Source organism: Callorhinchus milii, unplaced genomic scaffold, assembly GCF_018977255.1.
Source record: "Callorhinchus milii isolate IMCB2004 unplaced genomic scaffold, IMCB_Cmil_1.0 Scaffold11, whole genome shotgun sequence".
Taxonomy (NCBI): domain Eukaryota; kingdom Metazoa; phylum Chordata; class Chondrichthyes; order Chimaeriformes; family Callorhinchidae; genus Callorhinchus; species Callorhinchus milii.
This window is the reverse complement of record NW_024704752.1, coordinates 835488-854331: the sequence shown is the minus strand read 5'-3', so window position 1 is coordinate 854331 and position 18844 is coordinate 835488. Positions and strand designations below refer to the sequence as shown.

At 41.7% G+C, this 18844-nt stretch overlaps 2 protein-coding genes across 2 annotated transcripts; both read right to left on the bottom strand.

Annotated features, from left to right (window-relative positions):
* Positions 1 to 630: 630 nt before the first annotated feature.
* Positions 631 to 6367, bottom strand: LOC103189331 (extracellular calcium-sensing receptor-like). The gene is made up of 6 exons (XM_007909679.2): positions 6186 to 6367; positions 4641 to 4932; positions 2890 to 3723; positions 2344 to 2571; positions 1655 to 1778; positions 631 to 1544 (listed from the first exon to the last, which is right to left on the bottom strand). The coding sequence occupies exons 1-6, from the start codon at positions 6350 to 6352 to the stop codon at positions 631 to 633; spliced, it is 2559 nt and encodes an 852-aa protein (XP_007907870.2). The 5' UTR covers positions 6353 to 6367.
* A 1985-nt stretch (positions 6368 to 8352) lies between these two features.
* LOC103189330 (extracellular calcium-sensing receptor-like) lies at positions 8353 to 13487 on the bottom strand. The gene is made up of 5 exons (XM_007909678.2): positions 13230 to 13487; positions 10200 to 11030; positions 9809 to 10036; positions 9382 to 9505; positions 8353 to 9266 (listed from the first exon to the last, which is right to left on the bottom strand). The coding sequence occupies exons 1-5, from the start codon at positions 13485 to 13487 to the stop codon at positions 8353 to 8355; spliced, it is 2355 nt and encodes a 784-aa protein (XP_007907869.2).
* Between the last annotated feature and the right edge of the window lie 5357 nt (positions 13488 to 18844).

Below are 18844 nucleotides of genomic sequence, written 5' to 3'. Positions count from 1 at the left end.
CCGGAATCGAACCCAGGTCCTCTCTTGCAAGACGAGTGTTCTAACCAGTAAGTTACAGGACTCCACAATTACACACAATCAGTTTATTGCAATAGAGGGAGCAGGGGAAAGGAATATACATAATATTTTGAACATATGTTGACATAGAAATATTAAATTGTCACAATTTTTTTTAGAAAGAAGCAATAGGTAATAAAAGCTGTTGAAAAATCAGCTTCAGTGGCGCGATCCAAACCTTCAGGATAGTAAGGTTAGATCTTCATAAGCTCTACCTTGTTTCTGTGGAATAGATGTTCTTGGAAGCTTTATTGTCCAATTGAAAATGATTCTTTAAAATGCATGAAACTACATTGTATTTCTCTAACAAATGCTTTTTTGTCACATTTCCAGTGCCATATAGCATGTTCTCTCTTTACAATCAATACTTGAATAGATTTTGAAATTAACATGCTTGTATTGCCTTTATTGAAAGGTAGCATTCATAATACCCGAATCATGTGAATAATACATATGAAACCATATTAAAAGAATTAAAAGTATTTAACTAGTGAATAAAATCACATGATTATGCATTTCCAAACAAGACACTTGTTACAAAAATGATTATGTGTTTCTCATATAATGAATTGATTAAAGCTTCTTTGAAGGATCTTTGGACATGATATACTGTCTTGTATTGTTTTCTGGTTTCAGCAAGATTATGCGACATTTTGGAACAAAAATGCAGAGAAGCAAACCGAAGCTGGATGCCAAAATAGCAAACACTTCTACAGCCACAGTATATCTCCCAGGCGAACTGACATAAGCTGGAATGAAAGCCATCCAAACTGTGCAAAAAATAAGCATGCTGAAAGTTATACACTTAGCCTCATTAAAATGATCTGGCAGATTCCTGGCTAGGAATGCAAGAATAAAACACACAGCAGACAAAAGACCAATGTAGGTCGATACACAGTAAAATGCTGTTATAGATCCAACATCACATTCTAAAATAATAATGTCCCTGTAGTACTTGATGTTTTTTACAGGGGAAGGGGGTGAGAATGTTAACCATAGAGCGCAGATTAAACTCTGAATAAGTGTGAGAAGGAAAACACTTAATCGTTGCTGTGTGGGTCCAAACCATTTCATCATGTTATTATTGGGAAGCGTTGCCTTAAAGGCCATTAGAACCAGGATTGTTTTTCCCAAAATACAGGAGATGCACAAAACAAAAGCAATACCGAAAGACACGCGGCGAAGCTTGCAAGACCACATTGAGGGTTCACCAATAAATGTGAGAGAGCACAAAAAACACAGAGTCAATGCAAACAGAAGAAGGAAGCTCAACTCAGAATTGTTCGCCTTAACAATAGGGGTATCTCTGTGCTGATAGAAGATAACTGTTGTTGTTAACGTTACGCCGATCCCTACCAATCCAATCGTAACTAGTACAATTCCCAGCATCTCTTCAAAGGAAAGAAACTCAATTTCTTTTTGTATGCATTTATCTTTCCTCTGATTGGTCCAATATTCCAAAGGGCACTTGATGCAATCCAACGCATCTGAGAGAAATAATATAATTGGTGAACGTCAGTACTGTACAAACTTTAAGCTATCTGGGCAAACGTTCGGAAAGACGAACTTGAAAATAATGTGCTAGATTAAACCATACCTGTGGTGTTACTGACCTCACCATCAGCACATTCTGTGCAGTCAAAACAGCAGATCGGTTGTCGCTTCCTGTGGACCTTCCGGGTGCCGGGGAGGCAGCTCTCTGCACAAACTGCACGTGGGATCTTACCGTGATTAAATTGATATAAACGTGTTTGTTATGTATGCAATATTACACCTTTCAATACATTATGAATAAACATAAAGTTTGTAAATAGATAGCATTGCACATCACGCCAATAATCCTTGTATTTATAATAATCCCTGCATTTGATATAGCGCCTTATCACATCTTTGAGATGTCTCAAAGCGCTTCACAGGATATACTGTAAAGTGAATTGGCTGTGTGTTTTGTTGATGAAATGCGGCAGCCAATTGCACACAGCAGCGTCCCACAAACAGTTGTGGATTGAGTGACCAAATTATTTATTTTAAAAAAATTTGAAGGTATTATTATCCCCGGAAAAGTGATCCACCAATTGACTAGCAACTGGATTCCTGCTTACTGCTAGGTAAGCAGGGGCATGTGGACTAAGGAAACTTGCCTAAGGTTTCACTCCACCTCGCCCTGCCCAGGAATCAAACCCAGGTCCTCTCGCCTGCGAGGTGAGTGCTCTAACCACTGAGCTGGAGAACTCCACATTTGGTTTTGAACACACGGAAGACTTAATTTTTCTTTCACATATCTACCTTATTATTGCCACCATTCCATTCTAGTTTCCTTATATTTAGCATCAATTCTTTCCCGGGAGGTGTGGAAGCATCGTAATAGCCCACAGTCACAATCCTTGGAAAGCCCTGTGTGTTGCTTTGCCAGTTTATCAAGTCATACTTAGCGACTGGATCCCCATTTGAATCGAAATAGACTTTGTCACCAGTGTTAGTGGTGAAATTTACTGACTGCATATAATGTCGCAGCTGAAAAAGATAAGAAAGTGGTCTTTATCTGACCATGCAGCATGGGCAAACTTTAAAATAAAATGTTTCATCAGGTGTACATATACACTACCCTTAAATTCTTTATTGCAAGATTAACAATATAATTTCATTTATATAGTGTAGCAACTTCACCTAGTAATCTCTCAGAGCGCTTTACAGAAACAATGACAATGATTAATATGGTGACCAAACAAAGATTGTATGACATTATGTTTGACAAGCAACAAACAATGTAATAACTAGAATCAATACATTGGAAAGTCAGTGCTTCATATTTGGTGCTCAAAATGCGTTTACCTGCCAAGGTTCAAAAATAGAAACATTTGCGCATGTTTTATTCGTAAACGGGCCTTTTCCGTATTCACATGCCAACATGTTGTGCACAGCATGAGCAAAGGCGTACACCGCCTTATAAACATTATAGGAGCTTCCATCAGTAATTATGTCAGAATATGCATTGTGTATTTCATTCAAATTCTCATTTCCTGTGCACTGTTGATATGGTGATAAATCATTTGGTTCCTTTGTTGTTTTGGCAGACGATAGAGTGCAACTGAATGTTGTTTCCCAGAATTCCTTTACTAAAGCATTTCCAGGGAATTTCTGCGGATGGACTTTCATAAGGAAATCTCGTAATCCCACCACTGCTGTCCTTTGAATGGCAGGGCCCATTGTCCCAGTGAGGAATCGATTGCTTTCATCTGGAGAAAGCAGTTCTGCTGTAACCCAGGCTTCACTACCAATCCACTGGATTCCCGTGACGTTTTGACGTACAACTTCCCTAAATAAAAGCCGCATTTCTCCCGTAGCCGAAAAAGCCACCACCACTTTTGTTGTTGACCTTTTAATAACTTCTACGATTCTTTCTATCTTCTCTCTGGGGTCTGTCCTAGAAAAGGACTCAGAGAAAGCTATGCAGATTCCCAGCTTCTCTACAGCTTCTATAAACGATTGCATCCCGAAATTACCATAGTCATTGTTGCTTCTGATGACTCCAATCCAAGTCCATTCAAACGTTTTAACAAGTTGAGCTAAAAGTTTAGATTGATAGTAGTCACTTGGTATTGTTCTATAAAAGGCAGGATATTCCTTTCTGTTACTGAGACATGCGCAGGTAGAAAAGTAACTGATCTGTGGAAAATTTATATATTTTTAAAAAAAATGTAAGTGCTACATAGTGTAAAGTTAACAGCTTAGAATATCTGAATTAAATGTAACATGTAGTAATAATAATCCTTGCATTTGATACCAAGTGCCTTATCATGTCATTGAGATATCTCAAAGTGCTTCACAGAATACACTATAAAGTGAATCAACTGTATACTTTGTGGATGAAACCTGCAGCCAATTGAAGCAATATTAGTAAAATGTAGTAACATCAAACATGTTACTGCCATTGCACTCGAACTTGAGGTCCCAACATGGGAAGCACTTATTTGTTTTGATTTTACCTGTTATAAATAGACAATATACATGAATAGAAAGCTAAGAAAATTGCCAGTAGAAGGGGGAAAACATTCATTCCATTTTTTCTCTGCCAAATGAACCAGGGGAATTCACATTCCAGAAGTAAGCCATTTGGCACATTGTGACTCAAATAATAATAATAATCCTTACGTTTGATATAGTGCCTTATCACGGCTTTGAGATGCCTCAAAGCGCTTCACAGAATATACTGTAGAGTGAATTGACTATATATTTTATGGGTGAATAATGATTTCTGAACCCTAATAACAATAAAGAAATTCTCCCTTCATGTTTAACCTAGAGAGCATATGTCTCCCTTGTTACTGATTCTCTAGCAAAAAGAAAAATGTGTACCATGTATCCTGTCATACGTCTTCCGTATGACCAAAACTTCTGCCTTGCTCGCCCTCAAGCATTTCTGTTGCAGTGGAAAAAGTTCACCTTTTCTCTGTATGTAAATTGTCTAAAACCCACTACAGTTCTGACAAACTTGTGTTTGAAGTTCATCAACTTCTCTATGAAACTCTAGTGTAAACATAAACAAGTGATAAAGAACACTGCCACAAAAGATCACAGCTTACCAATGGGATTTTAAAGAGTCCAATTGTCCTTGCTACTGCGATTGATTCTGAGGATCCACCTCCGCCAACAAGAGCTGGTATCTTCGGAGAGTTGCTGCAGTTATTAAAGGAAAAGCTTTCTTCCATCCCATTAACAAGTGCCAAAGCTGCTTTTGTAGCAATGGTTGATGATGAGCAGTCATCCAGAATCCGATAGCCCAGAGTGAGATTTGGAAGGAGGTTTTGGTTCCTGTTTATTTCTTCGATGGCAAAGATCATAGTCTGTACAAGACGAAAAGATCTGAAATCAAAACTGTAGGACAGACAAAAACAGTTTAAAAGAAAACTATAGAAATTTAAGGTATCCTATATATGTCCTAATATTTAACTAAAGACACAATATTATCAATGTTCTAAAAAAGATTCAATAAGAGATAAGTCGGAGATCTATGATAGATCAGGAGGATTGGCTATACAAGTTATTTTTTTCGGGGAAAAGGAATTTGAAGAATTTAGGATTTAGAAAATTTGGATTAGAAGTGATTTCTGTAAAGAGATATATTAAATATGAATCCTTTAAGGAAGCTGGGTGGGTGGGAAAGATGAACTGATGGTCTAATGGTCTACGCCTTACTAGAATTGTTTGAGGATATAGTCATACATGTAATCAGTGAATGAGTTTTTGATCTGCAGTATTTCTATCCAAATAATTTCCTACTCTACACATCATTATCCCCAGCAATACCAATTTTACCAACTTGCAAAATAAAGCATGATCTTTCTTGAAGAATGCGTGTATTGATTAAACGGTATCTGTAACAGGTAATATTGATAACACTATCTGCTATCTGGTGGTTTGCAATGTCATGGGTCATATATCGGTGGAAAATTTATTGTTAAATGTTAGTCGAACAGTTAAAACATTCAATGCAGGTGGATGCAGCAGATTTGTAATAAATAACCAAGCCCATATATTGTTAGACTTATTGTTGGGAAGGCTGATGGGGGTCCCATTGTATGTCACCAACATATGGATAACTTAGCTTAATTTATAAGCACAGTGAGTGCACAGTGCAGGATCTTTATTAATTTAATTGGAAATTCAATTTAAAGATAGTTTGCTCATTTTAAAATATCTTTTTCAGTACTGTTACTCAACACACCTCAGTTTACCTAGCAGCAAGTAGGCACACGGTTGTTAGTACACTGGCAGATTGCTCTCTGGGGGTAATAATCCGTTAAAAGAATGTGGTCATTCAATCCACTACTGTTTGTGGGACATTGCTGTGCCCAATTGGTGTCATGTATCGCCCGCAAAATACACAGTCAATTTATTAAAGTATATTCTGTGAAGCTCTTTGAGACGTTTCAACGATGTGATCAAATGCAAGAAGTATTAATATTCTAAACAGACACTCCACATCATTGCATTGCATTTTGTAGTAACTCAAAACATCTTGCACTAATATCACACACATTTAACTTTTTTTCTGAGTGCAATTACTAAATATGTTTTTGTATTTTTTGTAAAACAAAATCAGAAAATCAGGACAGGGATGAACTGACCTGTTGCATTCTGTTTGCTTTGGCAAAATTGTGAAGTTCTGCACGCTAAAGAGTCTTGCCGAATGAATGTTAAACATCCCCCCAAGGATGATCTCTCCTGTTTTCGTTAAGGCTGGTAAATCAAACTTTCCTTCCAGCTTGCACTGTGATTCTTCCCCCCTCAACATAACAATTGGTGTGAGCATGCACCAAAACAAAAGGTAGTGCATTGCCATTTATTAAGCAACTCTACCTACTATGGCGAATGTATTTCTGTCATTTGTGAAATAAGTGTGTGACAAAACATTTATACAGGTATAGGGTGGCTGGGTATTCCTGAAATTCGGGGAAACAAAAATATTTCAGTATTATTCCAGTAGGTAACTATGTGACGATGTAAAGTTTCCTTTTTGCCTAAGGGAGTCTTGAAAAAAATCACTGTGTTCTTCTCGATTCCAATCACCTTAATGAGCTGTCGGAGGGACTGGGGAAATCTGAACAAAATAACAGTTCTTACATCTGTACATTGATTGCATTATCTATTTACGTAGCATACTATGTCAAAGGTTCACAAAGCCACAAATGTTTGAATGTATTTTATGCGTATGTATGCATGAACAAATGAAAAACAATTTGATTGAGAATGCTCCAAATTCTTGGGGGATGCGCAAATAGTAATAATGAAATGCCTGGAAATTATACCTCGAGAAAACTGTAGCCGTAGATCAATCCCAGAACATTTTGAGAGACATAGGTGAATATTCCGACTGCCCTATGTTAAGGCTGATTCATTAAAGGAATATGAATGAAAGAGGGATTCCCCCCTCCCCCACACCGAGCATGTTAGTGATGACTATGCTATAGGAAAGTTAAGTGACCAACAACAACAACTAGCGCCCTCCACGCTGGGTGGCGTCTCAGAGCTTAACAATGGCGGAGCCCGAGGCCGAGCCGGGGGGAGGGGGAAGGTGACTGTAGGCACGGTCGGAGAGGAAGTTTCAGGCACGACCTGAAGATGGGGGAGGAGAGGGCGAGGCCGACGGGTTGAGGGGGGGAATTCCAAAATGTCGGGGTGTAGTGGATGAAGACACGGCCGCCGATGTGGAATGGAGGATTCGGGGGACGCGGTGGAGGCCGAACCCAATAGAGCGGAGGCAGCGGGTACTACAGTGGGGAGAGAGGAGGTTAGAGAGATGCGGGGTGGGGGGGGGGGGGGTGCAAGGAATGGAGGGATTTAAATACTAGAGTGAGGATCTGGAAGTCGATCCGCTCTGTGAAGGGAGCCAGTGGGGTTTGGCAAGGACTGGAGTAATCGGGGTACGGAGTTTGGTGCGGGTGAGAATGCGGGCGGCGGGCAACCAACCATTTAAGGCAACTACTGTTACAGCAAATTGTCTTCTAATGAACAATTTGCTATCCCAGCAGCTGAACAACATGGGATTGGGGTTTGTGTGTGTGTGTGTGTGTGTGGTGGTGGAGGGGGGGGGGGGAGGGGTGGGGTCTTGTACCTGGTGAAAATTAGCAAAGGAGGTGGATTTGGAAAACAAATCTGAACTGTTTCAAAATATATTGTCCTTGAATGATAACTCTTTCTTTCTTTCGAGTTGATCAACTGAATACGTAGAATACAGTATATACTTGCACTATAGAATTTATTTTTAAATAGTCACAAAATGTTAAGAAAGCATAATAAGTTGATCTGTATACACTTAGATACATTCAGACTGTATACACTTAGATGCATGTGGACTGTACACACAGATACACGTAGACTGTACACACTTGGATACATGTGGACTGTATACACTTAGATACATGTAGACTGTACACAGATACAAGTAGACTGTATACACTTAGATCCATGTGGACTGTATACACTTAGATGCAAGTGGACTGTATACAGTTAGATGCAAGTGGACTGTATACAGTTAGATGCAAGTGGACTGTATACAGTTAGATGCAAGTGGACTGTATACAGTTAGATGCAAGTGGACTGTATACAGTTAGATGCAAGTGGACTGTATACAGTTAGATGCAAGTGGACTGTATACAGTTAGATGCAAGTGGACTGTATACAGTTAGATGCAAGTGGACTGTATACAGTTAGATGCAAGTGGACTGTATACAGTTAGATGCAAGTGGACTGTATACAGTTAGATGCATGTAGGCTTTAAACGGTGACACACGTTCAAAGTCTCTTCGAAGGCTCTTTTCCCATCAAATGCTTCTTGGTGTTCTGCGCGGGTTTTAACAATATAATGTAACACTTCGGAGCAAAAATACACACGAGCAACGCAAAGCTGGACATCAAGATAGCAAATACCTCCACAGCCACAGAGTGTCTCCCCGGAGAGCTCACATACACCGGGATGTAAGTTATCCAAACTGCACAGTGTATGAGCATGCTGAAGGTTATACATTTTGCTTCATTGAAATTGTCGGGTAACTTTCGCGTGAAAAAGGCAATCAGGAAACACACACAGGAAAGCAGAGCTATGTAGGCAGATGCCCAGTAAAATGCAGTCACAGATCCCACAGCACATTCTAAAATGATGATGTCCTCGTAGTACTCGGTATTTTTAAGGGGAAAAGGAGGTGACAGAGTCAGCCACAGGGCACATATGAAGCTCTGAACAAACGTTAGGATAAAAACGCTTAAACGTTGCTTCGTGGCATCAAACCACCTCAGGACGCTGTTGTTTGGCACTGTTGTCTTAAACGCCAAGAGCACGAGAACGGTTTTCACCAAAACACAGGAGAGGCACAGCACGAAGGACACACTGAAGGCGCCGCGCCGCAGCTTACAGGTCCGGCCCGAGGGTTCGCCAATGAACGCGAGTGCGCACAGAAAACACAGCCACAGGGCGAACAGCAACAGGAAACTTAACTCGGAGTTATTGGCCTTTACAATGGGAGTGTGTCGGGACTGAAAAAACACAGCAGCTACGACCAGTGTCGTGCAAAGGCCAGTCAGGGCGAGGGAGGCTAAAGCCGCACCCACCGGCTCGGTGTAGGAGAGGAAGTCGGTCGCTTTTGGTAGACACTGATCTCTGAGTCGGTTGGACCAGTAATCCCATGGACATCTGATGCAGTCAGTGGAATCTAAAATAAATCAATCTGCAGTCATAGGGTGAATAGAAATACAGTATAGGTATTGTTTCAAACGTTGCGGAGAGCCAGAGTTACTACTGAAGCTGTTGACATGTGTGAAGCTCACCTGTCACGTTACTGATTTCACCGTCAGAGCACTGTGTACAGTCAAAGCAACAGATCGGTTGTCCCTTCTGGATGACTTTTCTTGATCCACGCGGACAGCTCTCCGTGCAGATGGCCCGAGGAACCTGAGGAGCAGTTGTAGATTGTTTAGGTACTACAGGTGTACAGAAACAAACACTGCGAATCATGAACAAATTTCCCAAATCGTCGGGACAGAGTTCAGCATTAACAAGCAACGCTCAATAAATATCTTTCCCACGCCCTGGACAAGGCACATATGGACCCCTAGTGAATTAATTCTCACTGAATATCACAAGCATCAACTGCGTTTGATTATATAGATACACATTTATTTTTAAAAAAATTCTTGAGGCTGTTTGGTGGGAGGGAGGGTGGGGGGCGGTGCAGGGAGACAGGGGGTGCCTTACCTCGGTTTGCCCACCACTCCATATTATGTCCTTCTCATTCAGCACAACCTCTTGTCCGGGAGCCGCAGATCCATCATAATAGCCAATGATCTTCATTTCTGCTTTGCCTTCCGAATTAATCTGCCAATTGATTAAATCATATGTGCCAACTGGGTCTCCATTCACATCGAAATAGACGTTGTCACCACTCAGTGTCGTGAAGTTTACTGATTGCATATAATGTAGGAGCTGTTGGAGCAAAGCAAAGAGCAGTGGAGGACATTATATGCACCAACAACGCGTCGACATAAATTCGAAGACGCTCATCGTTGAATATAAAGAATCACCAATTCTATCGGCATAGTTTATGCACTAACATGCGACTTGCAACGAAATGCATTGAACCCCTTACCTGCCAGGGTTCAAAATGGGAAAGATTTGCACAAGTGTTATTCATAAATGGACCTTTTCCCCTTTCACAAGAAAACATGTGGTGGAACGCGTGGGCAAAGGCATAGACTGCTTTGTACACGTTGCAGGTGGGTCCGTCTATCTTTAAGTAAGAATAAGCGGTTTGTAAATCTTCTAAGTGCTCTTTCCCTGTACATTGTCGTGATCCCGATGTGACTCTCTGACTTGACGCGCTTTCTGATCTTAAAGTACATTTGAACGCTGTTTCCCAAAACTCCTTCACTAAAGTGTTATCGGGGAATCGTGAAGGGTGAACACTGAGCAGAAAATCTCGCAGCCCCGGTATTCCTGACCGCCTGATTGCTGTGCCGACCGTTCCCACGAGTAATTGGGTGTTTTCTTGTGAAGTGAGGGTATCTGATGTAACCCAGGCTTCGCTTCCAATCCACTGAATATCAGTGACGTTTTGACGTAAAAGTTCTTTGAACAAAATGCGCATTTCTCGTGTTGCGCAAAATGCCACGACCACTTTCGTACTTGAACGTTTAACGGTTTGCACAATGTCCGTTATCCTCTCTATGGGATCGGTCCTGTAAAAGGACTCGGAAAAGGCGATGCAAACTCCAAGCTGATGAACAGTGTCTATGAACGTCTGCATTCCGAAGTTTCCGTAATCGTTGTTGACTCTAATTGTTCCAATCCAATTCCATCCGAACTTTCTGACAAGAAAAGCTAAAACCTTAGATTGATAAGAGTCGCTGGGGATGGTTCTGTAGAATGTTGGGAATTCTTTCCTGTTGCTGAGACATGCACAAGTGGAAAAATAACTGACCTGTAGCAGAGAAATTAATGGCAAATCATAACAATAAGACCACACCTTGTTTCAAAAAGTATTGGATTTCCAGTCTACATTCACACACTTCAATGGGTTACTCCATTACCACTATGGAAAGAGGTTAAACATAATAATAATAATAATCCTGGCATTTGATATAGCGCTTTTCACGTCGGGAGGACGTCCCAAAGCGCTTCACAGAACACACTGTAAAGTGAATTGACTGTATATTTGTGGGCGAACGCGGCAGCCAATTGCGCACAGCAATGTCCCACAAACAGTCGTAGATTGAAAATGACCAATTTATTATTGTTTTTGGTTTTGGAGGGATTATTATTAGGCTCTGTGTGGAGTAAGGAAACTTGCCCGAGGTTTCGCCCTCTGCCTGGAATTGAACTCAGCAACAACAACAACAACAACAAGATTCCATTTATAAAGCGCCTTTCACGTCAGGAGGACGTCCCAAGGCGCTGCACAGTTGGGTCATGACCCGAGCAGGGGGGAAATGGTCAGGGTGAGGGAAGGGAGGGAGCAAGGAGGGGGGAAAATGGTCAGGGTGAGGGGAGGGAAGGGAGGGAGCGAGGAGGGGGGAAATGGTCAGGGTGAGGGAGGGAAGGGAGGGAGCGAGGAGGGGGGAAATGGTCAGGGTGAGGGGAGGGAAGGGAGGGAGCGAGGAGGGGGGAAATGGTCAGGGTGAGGGGAGGGAAGGGAGGGAGCGAGGAGGGGGGAAATGGTCAGGGTGAGGGGAGGGAAGGGAGGGAGCGAGGAGGGGGGAAATGGTCAGGGTGAGGGGAGGGAAGGGAGGGAGCAAGGAGGGGGGAAATGGTCAGGGTGAGGGGAGGGAAGGGAGGGAGCGAGGAGGGGGAAGAGAGTTGAGAGGGGAGCTGAAGGCACAGTCAAAGAGACAGGTCTCTCGCTTGCAAAGCGAGTGCTCTAACCACTGAGCTACAGGACTCCACAATGTCCGTTATCCTCTCTATGGGATAGCAAGGATTGGCCATTACCCCATCATCCAAACAACTGTATTGAACACAAACTCACTGATCAACCCCTACTGTATCAGACCCTCAATTCAAGTTTTCTCACCAACAATCGCCTTCGCCAGTTACATGATTATTTGATGTGAATTCAAATCAAATTGGAGGCTGAATTGCAATGTTTCTTGGACCCCAATAGGAACTGAGGTGATACTGTTCCCATTCATAAAATATGACCCTTTCAATTGAGCAGACACAAGAGAAATCTGACAAATTGCCTGGATTGGAACCAATTTTGTAAAGCGGAAAGTGTCCAATATCAATTAAATCTCTGCACTATGTATCAGCGTAGCTCCATGGCAGCATTCTCCCCTCAGACTCAGAAGTTTGTGGGTTCAAGCCCTATGTAGGGACTTGGAATCGCACAATCTAAACTGAAACTCCAATGCAATGCAGTGGTGGTGGTGGGGGGGGAGGTTGCATTGTCTGAGGTGCCCTCCTCTACAGGAGATGTTAAACCAAGCTCCTCGTCTGTCTGTTCAGGTGGTGTTAAAGATCTCATGGCACTATTCGAAAAGAGAAAGGAATTTCTCCTGTGTCCTGGCCAACAAATCCCCCAAATACAAAAAGGTCGCTCACTCCATGGCTATTTGTGGGACTTTGCTGTGCATAACCTTGCTGTTAAGTCGCAGTCATAATCATTATTATTATATTAAGTCCTGTGACTCAGTTGTTAGAGCACACTCCTTGCAAATGAGAGACCTGGGTTCAATTCCCGGCAGGTAACCTTGGGCAAGTTTCCGTACTCCACACACCTGATAATAATTTCTCAAGAATAAAAACAATAATGAATTGGTCACTTCAATCCATGACTGTTTGTGAGACACTGCTGTCCCAATTGGCTGCCGCATTTCGCCCACAAATGTACAGTCAATTCAGTTACAGTATTTTCTGTGAAGCGCTTTGAGACATCCAGAAGATGTGAAAAAGTCTATATCAAATGCAAGGATTATTATTATTATTATTATTACTATTATTATTATTATCATTATTATTATTATTATATTGGTGAACACTGGGCAAAATAAAGAAGGGAACTGAAGGAAACACTGTAATGATCTTTAAACACAATCTTGATAATGTTAAATCGCTATTTGTATTTAAAATATGTAACTATCATATGCTAAATTATCTGTGCTCTTGATGAAACTCTTCTTACCAATGGAATGTTGAAAGGGCTAATGAATCTTGTTACTGCTATGGATTCCAAAGATGATCCGCCACCAATAAGTGCTGATATCCTAGAACGTTCCCTGCAGTTTTCACCAGAAACGGTCTCCTCGATGTCATTGATGAGGGACAAGGCGGCTTTTGTTGCAATAGTGGAGGAAGAGCAATCATCATAAATTCTGTAACCCAGAGCAACGTTGGGAAGCAATGCACTGTTTTGGTTTATTTCCTCTATGGCAAAGATCATTGTCTGTGCAAGGCGAAAGGCTCTGAAATCAAAACTGGGCAACAACAGAAAATCCTCAGGCTGAAATATGTTCAATTTCCTCAAATCAGTTCAATGCAAATTTGTGTAAGATTTGCGTTAACTCGGAAGTTGGATAAAATTGTAAGTACAGTACTGGCTTATTATTTTACTTTTGAAGGTGAAATGCCTGCTACCAATGTTCTGGTGGATGTTGGAAGTCCCATGGCACTATTTGAAAAGAGAAGGGAGTTTCTCCCGTGTCTTGACCAAGAAATCCTCCAGAATAAAAATTAGTCACTCACTCCACGGCTATTTGTGAGACATTACTGTGCGCAACCTGGCTGCCAAGTTGCTGTATCGAATGCAATCATCATCATCATTGTTATGATATTGGCGAACATCAGGCAAAATGTTCAATTCCTTAAAATTAATTCAATACAAATTTGTGCTGGATTTGCGAGAACCTGGAAGCCAGGTAAAATTGTAAAAACTGGTTTATTCTTTTACCTTGAAGGGGAAATGATTGCTATCACTGTTTCAAACGTGGAGTTGGGAAATTATAATTAAAAAATTATTAATCTTTGCATTTGATATAACACTTTATCACAACTTCAAGACGTCTCAAATCGCTTCACAGAATATATTATAAAAAATGAATTGACTGTATATTTTGTGAGCGAAACATGGCAGCCAATTGCACACAGCGGTGTCCCCACAAACAGTCGTGGATCGAGTGACCAAATTATTATATTTTTAAATTAAAAAAATTTGGGAAGGCAATATTACTCGCCGAAAAGTGATCCGCCAATTGACTAATGACTGGATTCCTACTTACTGGAGTAAAGAAACTTGCCAAACATTTTGTACTGCCCAGGGATCGAACCCAGGTTCTCTGGCTTGCGAGGCAAGTGCTCTAACTGCAAAGCTACACAACGTCAAATTCCTAACGTGTACAATTATAATGTGAATTATACAAATACAAATTTTCACTGACAATAAATAATTTCAGCATAAATTGCATTTTAACCAGATACTCACAACTCATTCCATCTGCAACAGACGAGCATAAATTTGAGTAACCGGATTACCTGTAGAATGAGATAACCTAAAACCGAAGTGGCATTTGTCCATAGCAGACCCTGGACTGACCTTTTGCATTTAGTTTCTTCTGGTGTCACTGCAAAATCATGGATGCGTTCAAACCTGTCAGAATGCACGTTAAACATACCACCCAACACTACGTCTCCAGGCTGAGCTGCGTCGCTTAGATTGAACCTTCCCTGAAGTCTACAATCAGGCATATATGTGCACCACACAGGCAGAGCAATGAAGAATCCCCACAACAAAAGATGCATTATAACAGTTATCACTGTTCTAGGTTTCATATAATGAAAAATACCATCAACTCCAATTTATATTAACAACACAGAATGATGGGTAAGATAAATGGTTAAAACTGCGCATCTGCTTATGCCCCTTTAGGGACTAAACCTCTGCTTAAAAAAGAAATGACATGCTTTCTGCCTTAGCCTCAGCCTGTCTGAATATAATGGGATGAAAAGACATTCTAAATCGCTTGTATATTCTTTTATATTGAATGGAAATACAAATTTGGCATTTTAATGCTTCGGTTTTCCACAATATATTTTGAAAATGAACTCTCATGTAAACTTAGAAATGTATGGAACCATAAAAAAAAACTGTCCATCTGACTGCAATCACATTCCGCTCAATTTAATTTCTTATCAAATAACAGTCTAATACCCTCTTGAATTTACAATTTGTCTCCACCTCCTCTCTCAGTTCATTCCACAAATTCAGGACAACAGTGTGTAAAAAAAACAAGCCTAACCTTTGTTCACCTCCACTCAGGCACATGTCCCATTAATATAGGTATTGTGATCATACTAATTGTGTTAGGGTTCCATTTACCTATATTCTTTAAGTATATATAAAAAAGGAATATATTATGTGGCTTAGAATCCTTTTTTAAACCAATTATGCTTCCCGCATTAGGAGTTGGAACTCATAGTTCAGGCTGACACTACAATATAGTGATGGAGGAAGGAGGACTACATTGTTAGAGATGGTCTCTTCCAACTAAATTAAATCGAGATGCAGCCTTCCTGTTAAGGTGACGTTAAAGATCCTATGGCACTATTCAAAAATATGATGTCCTGCCAACACCCCGCCACCCCCCCCCTCCCCCGCAATAAAATTGACCATTCACTTTCTGGTCGTTTGAGATGTTATTTTATGTATTGTATTGGCTGGCCCAAAGGTCCACAAAATATTTGGTCACCACACTTTATAGTATAACATTTGAAATGCTCAGTGATGTCAACCTGGCATGATAAGGTGCAAAATCAAATGTGAATATATTATTATTCTCCAACAACAACAATTTGCATTTATATAGCGCCCATCACACAGGGTAATGTCCCAAAGTGTGAGTCGGGGGGAGGGGGAGGTGTCCATAGGCACGATTGAATAGGAAGGTCTTCAGACATAACCTGAAGATGGTGAAGGAAGGGGCAAGATGAAGGAAGAGTGGAAGAGTGTTCCAGAGTTTCAACAACAACAAATTATATTTATATAGCCCCATTTATGACAGGAGGACATCCCAAGGTGCTGGAACAAGGCGTAGTGGCTGAAAGTGTGGCCAGCAATGGTGGAATGGAGGGCACGAGGGACATGCAGAAGGTTGGAGTCAGTGGAGCAGAGACAGTGGATTGCGGGGTAGGGGTTAAGCAGGTTGGAGAGATGCCAGGGCATCAAGGGATTTTAAAACTAGTATGAGGATCTTGAAATTGATCTGTTTGGTGACAGGGAGCCAGTGTAGATTGGATAGAGTTGGTGTGATGGGGCTACGGAGTTTAGTACAGATAAGTATACGGGCAGCAAAGTTTTTAATCAGCTGGATCCTGTGCATGTTGGAGCTGGGCAGACTTACTCATTCCATTAATGAGTGTGGTAATATATTGTTCTGTCGAGTCGATATGAATACATACAGCTGAATATTTAGTTACAATATACCTTGAGAGACCATCAACCAATAGAAATCTACAGCAGTGAAAAAGGCTATTTGGATATTTTATCTTTTGGCTCTTCAGTCCCAATTATTTTATATTGTTTATTAGTCACAACCGGGTATCTAACTCATGCAAAAATTGAACACCATGCTTATGAGTATCCAAATCAAACTGAAAATTCCATGCTTCCTACACACGCATGGAAATTTCAGAGATATTTATTGGAATGGAATGTGCACTCGCCCCGCTGGAGTCGCACCCATCTTACCTAATTTAAGGAGCAGGTTGGCAAGAGCCAAGGCTTGGGGACCTCAGAGTGTGCATTGGGGTAACTGCTGGAGTCTACCCAGCTAAAACCTCATAGCTTGCCTTTGAGAGCGCTGTTTGGCAAGTTTTCCAGTGCAGACTTGCCTGGTGTGGAACTAGACAAATAGAGACAGCCAGAGAGGGGTGGCTGAATTCTGACATTCCGTTGCCAAACATATCAACTTGGAGCCAGTTCAGCTCCAAGGAGACCACGCTCACCTTCCCCCCTGGAGAATAGTCACTAGTTGGTCATTTGGGCTAGAGTTAGGGTCACCTTTACCTACATTTTCCCACCCCTATAGTTTATTCTTTACAGTTCCTCCTTCCCAATTCATCCATGTGTAGTTCTCCCCGGAACTTGAAAAGGTCAGAAACTCTCACACAATTTCTGCTTTAGTGCCCAGTACATTACACTTCAACAACAACTTGCATTGCTATATGCCCTTCATGCAGGGTAGCATCCCAGAGTGGCAGAGAACGACACCGAGCCAGGGAAAGGGGGAGGTGACTGTAGGCACGGTCGAATAGGAAGGTCTTCAGGTGTGACCTGAAGATGGGGAAGGAAAGGAGCAAGGCAGAGGGATAGAGAAAGAATGTTCCAGAGTTTGGGGGCCAGTGCCTTAGGATATCCTCCCAAGGTGAAAGGGCTATACAAATAGCTGGGGAGACCGGCAAAGAGGGCATTTGAGAAGTCGAGTTGGAAAGTGATGAACACATGGACGAGTTTTTCGGCTGATTCTGGGGTAAGTCAGATTTGGGCAATGTGGTGGAGATGGAATAAGGCAGTCATGGTTAAGGACTGGATGTGGGGAAGGAAGGATTGCTGTGGGTTGCCTCATTTGAGCACTTCATTTGCAAGTCTGAGGGATAGACTGGGGAGGTTGAGAAGCTCAGAGCTGCAGGATAGAAGATGTTGACAGGAGCCAACAAGCATGGCTCCCGTCTTGTCAACATTGAGTTGTAGGATGTTTTTACTCATTGTGGCCAGAAAGGCCAAGAGAACGTCAGACCTGGAGTTGCAGCTGGAGGAGGAGAAGTAGATTTGTGTGTCATTAGCATACATGTGGAAGTTTACCCCATGTTTGTGGATGACATCGTCAAGAGGGAGCAGGTAGATGAGGAATAGGAGGGGGCCAAGGATGGAGCCCTGGTGTACACCACAGGTGACCGGGCAGGGGCGCGAGGAGAAACTGTTTGAGGAAGTAAAGTGAAGGCATTTTTGTTAGGTAGGACTTGAACCATGCGAATGCAATCCCACTGAAGTGGATGAGGGAGGAGAGGCGGAGTATGAGGATGGTGTGGTCGACTGCGTTGAATGCGGCGGAGTGGTCCAGGAGGACAAGGAGGCAGAGGGAGCCCTGGTCACAGTGAGAGAGGGGTCATCGTTTGTGACCTGTGAAGCTCTGTATCTGTGCTATGGGCAGTGCGGAAAACAGACTGGAGGGGCTTGAGGAGGGAGTGAAGGGAGAGGTGAGAGCAAAGCTGGTTAGCGACAACTTGTTCCAGAACTTTGGCGAGGAAGGGCTGGCTGGAAAGAGGTCGTTAAGTTGTGAGGTTGGATGGTTCAAGGGTGTTTTCTTTTGAGGAGGGGGGTGATGACAGTGGATTCCCTGAATTGCACATGTATGCACAGTGATGGAATGCAGATTTATTGACAATTGACAGATGATCATAATACTCTTGAGGGAGCACATAAAGATGCTTTTTCAACAACAACAACAAAATTACATTTGTATAGCCTCTTTCACGTTGGGAGGATGTCTCAATGTGCTGGACAGACGGACTTTAAGTGATTTATTCTGAAACTTCCACATGGACCTCTTAGTAATTTAATGTAATCAATGTTTACTATTTTAAGAGTTGATGTTTGACTTACAGAAATTAAGGAAATCCAGTGAAATATATTGTAATCCAAGTGGCATTGTGGGATTCCACATGAAAATAAATGCCTAAACAGAAGGCATGTTGACCTCGAGTTAAACAAATCTGTGTTTCTCGGATATACTCAAACATCAATTG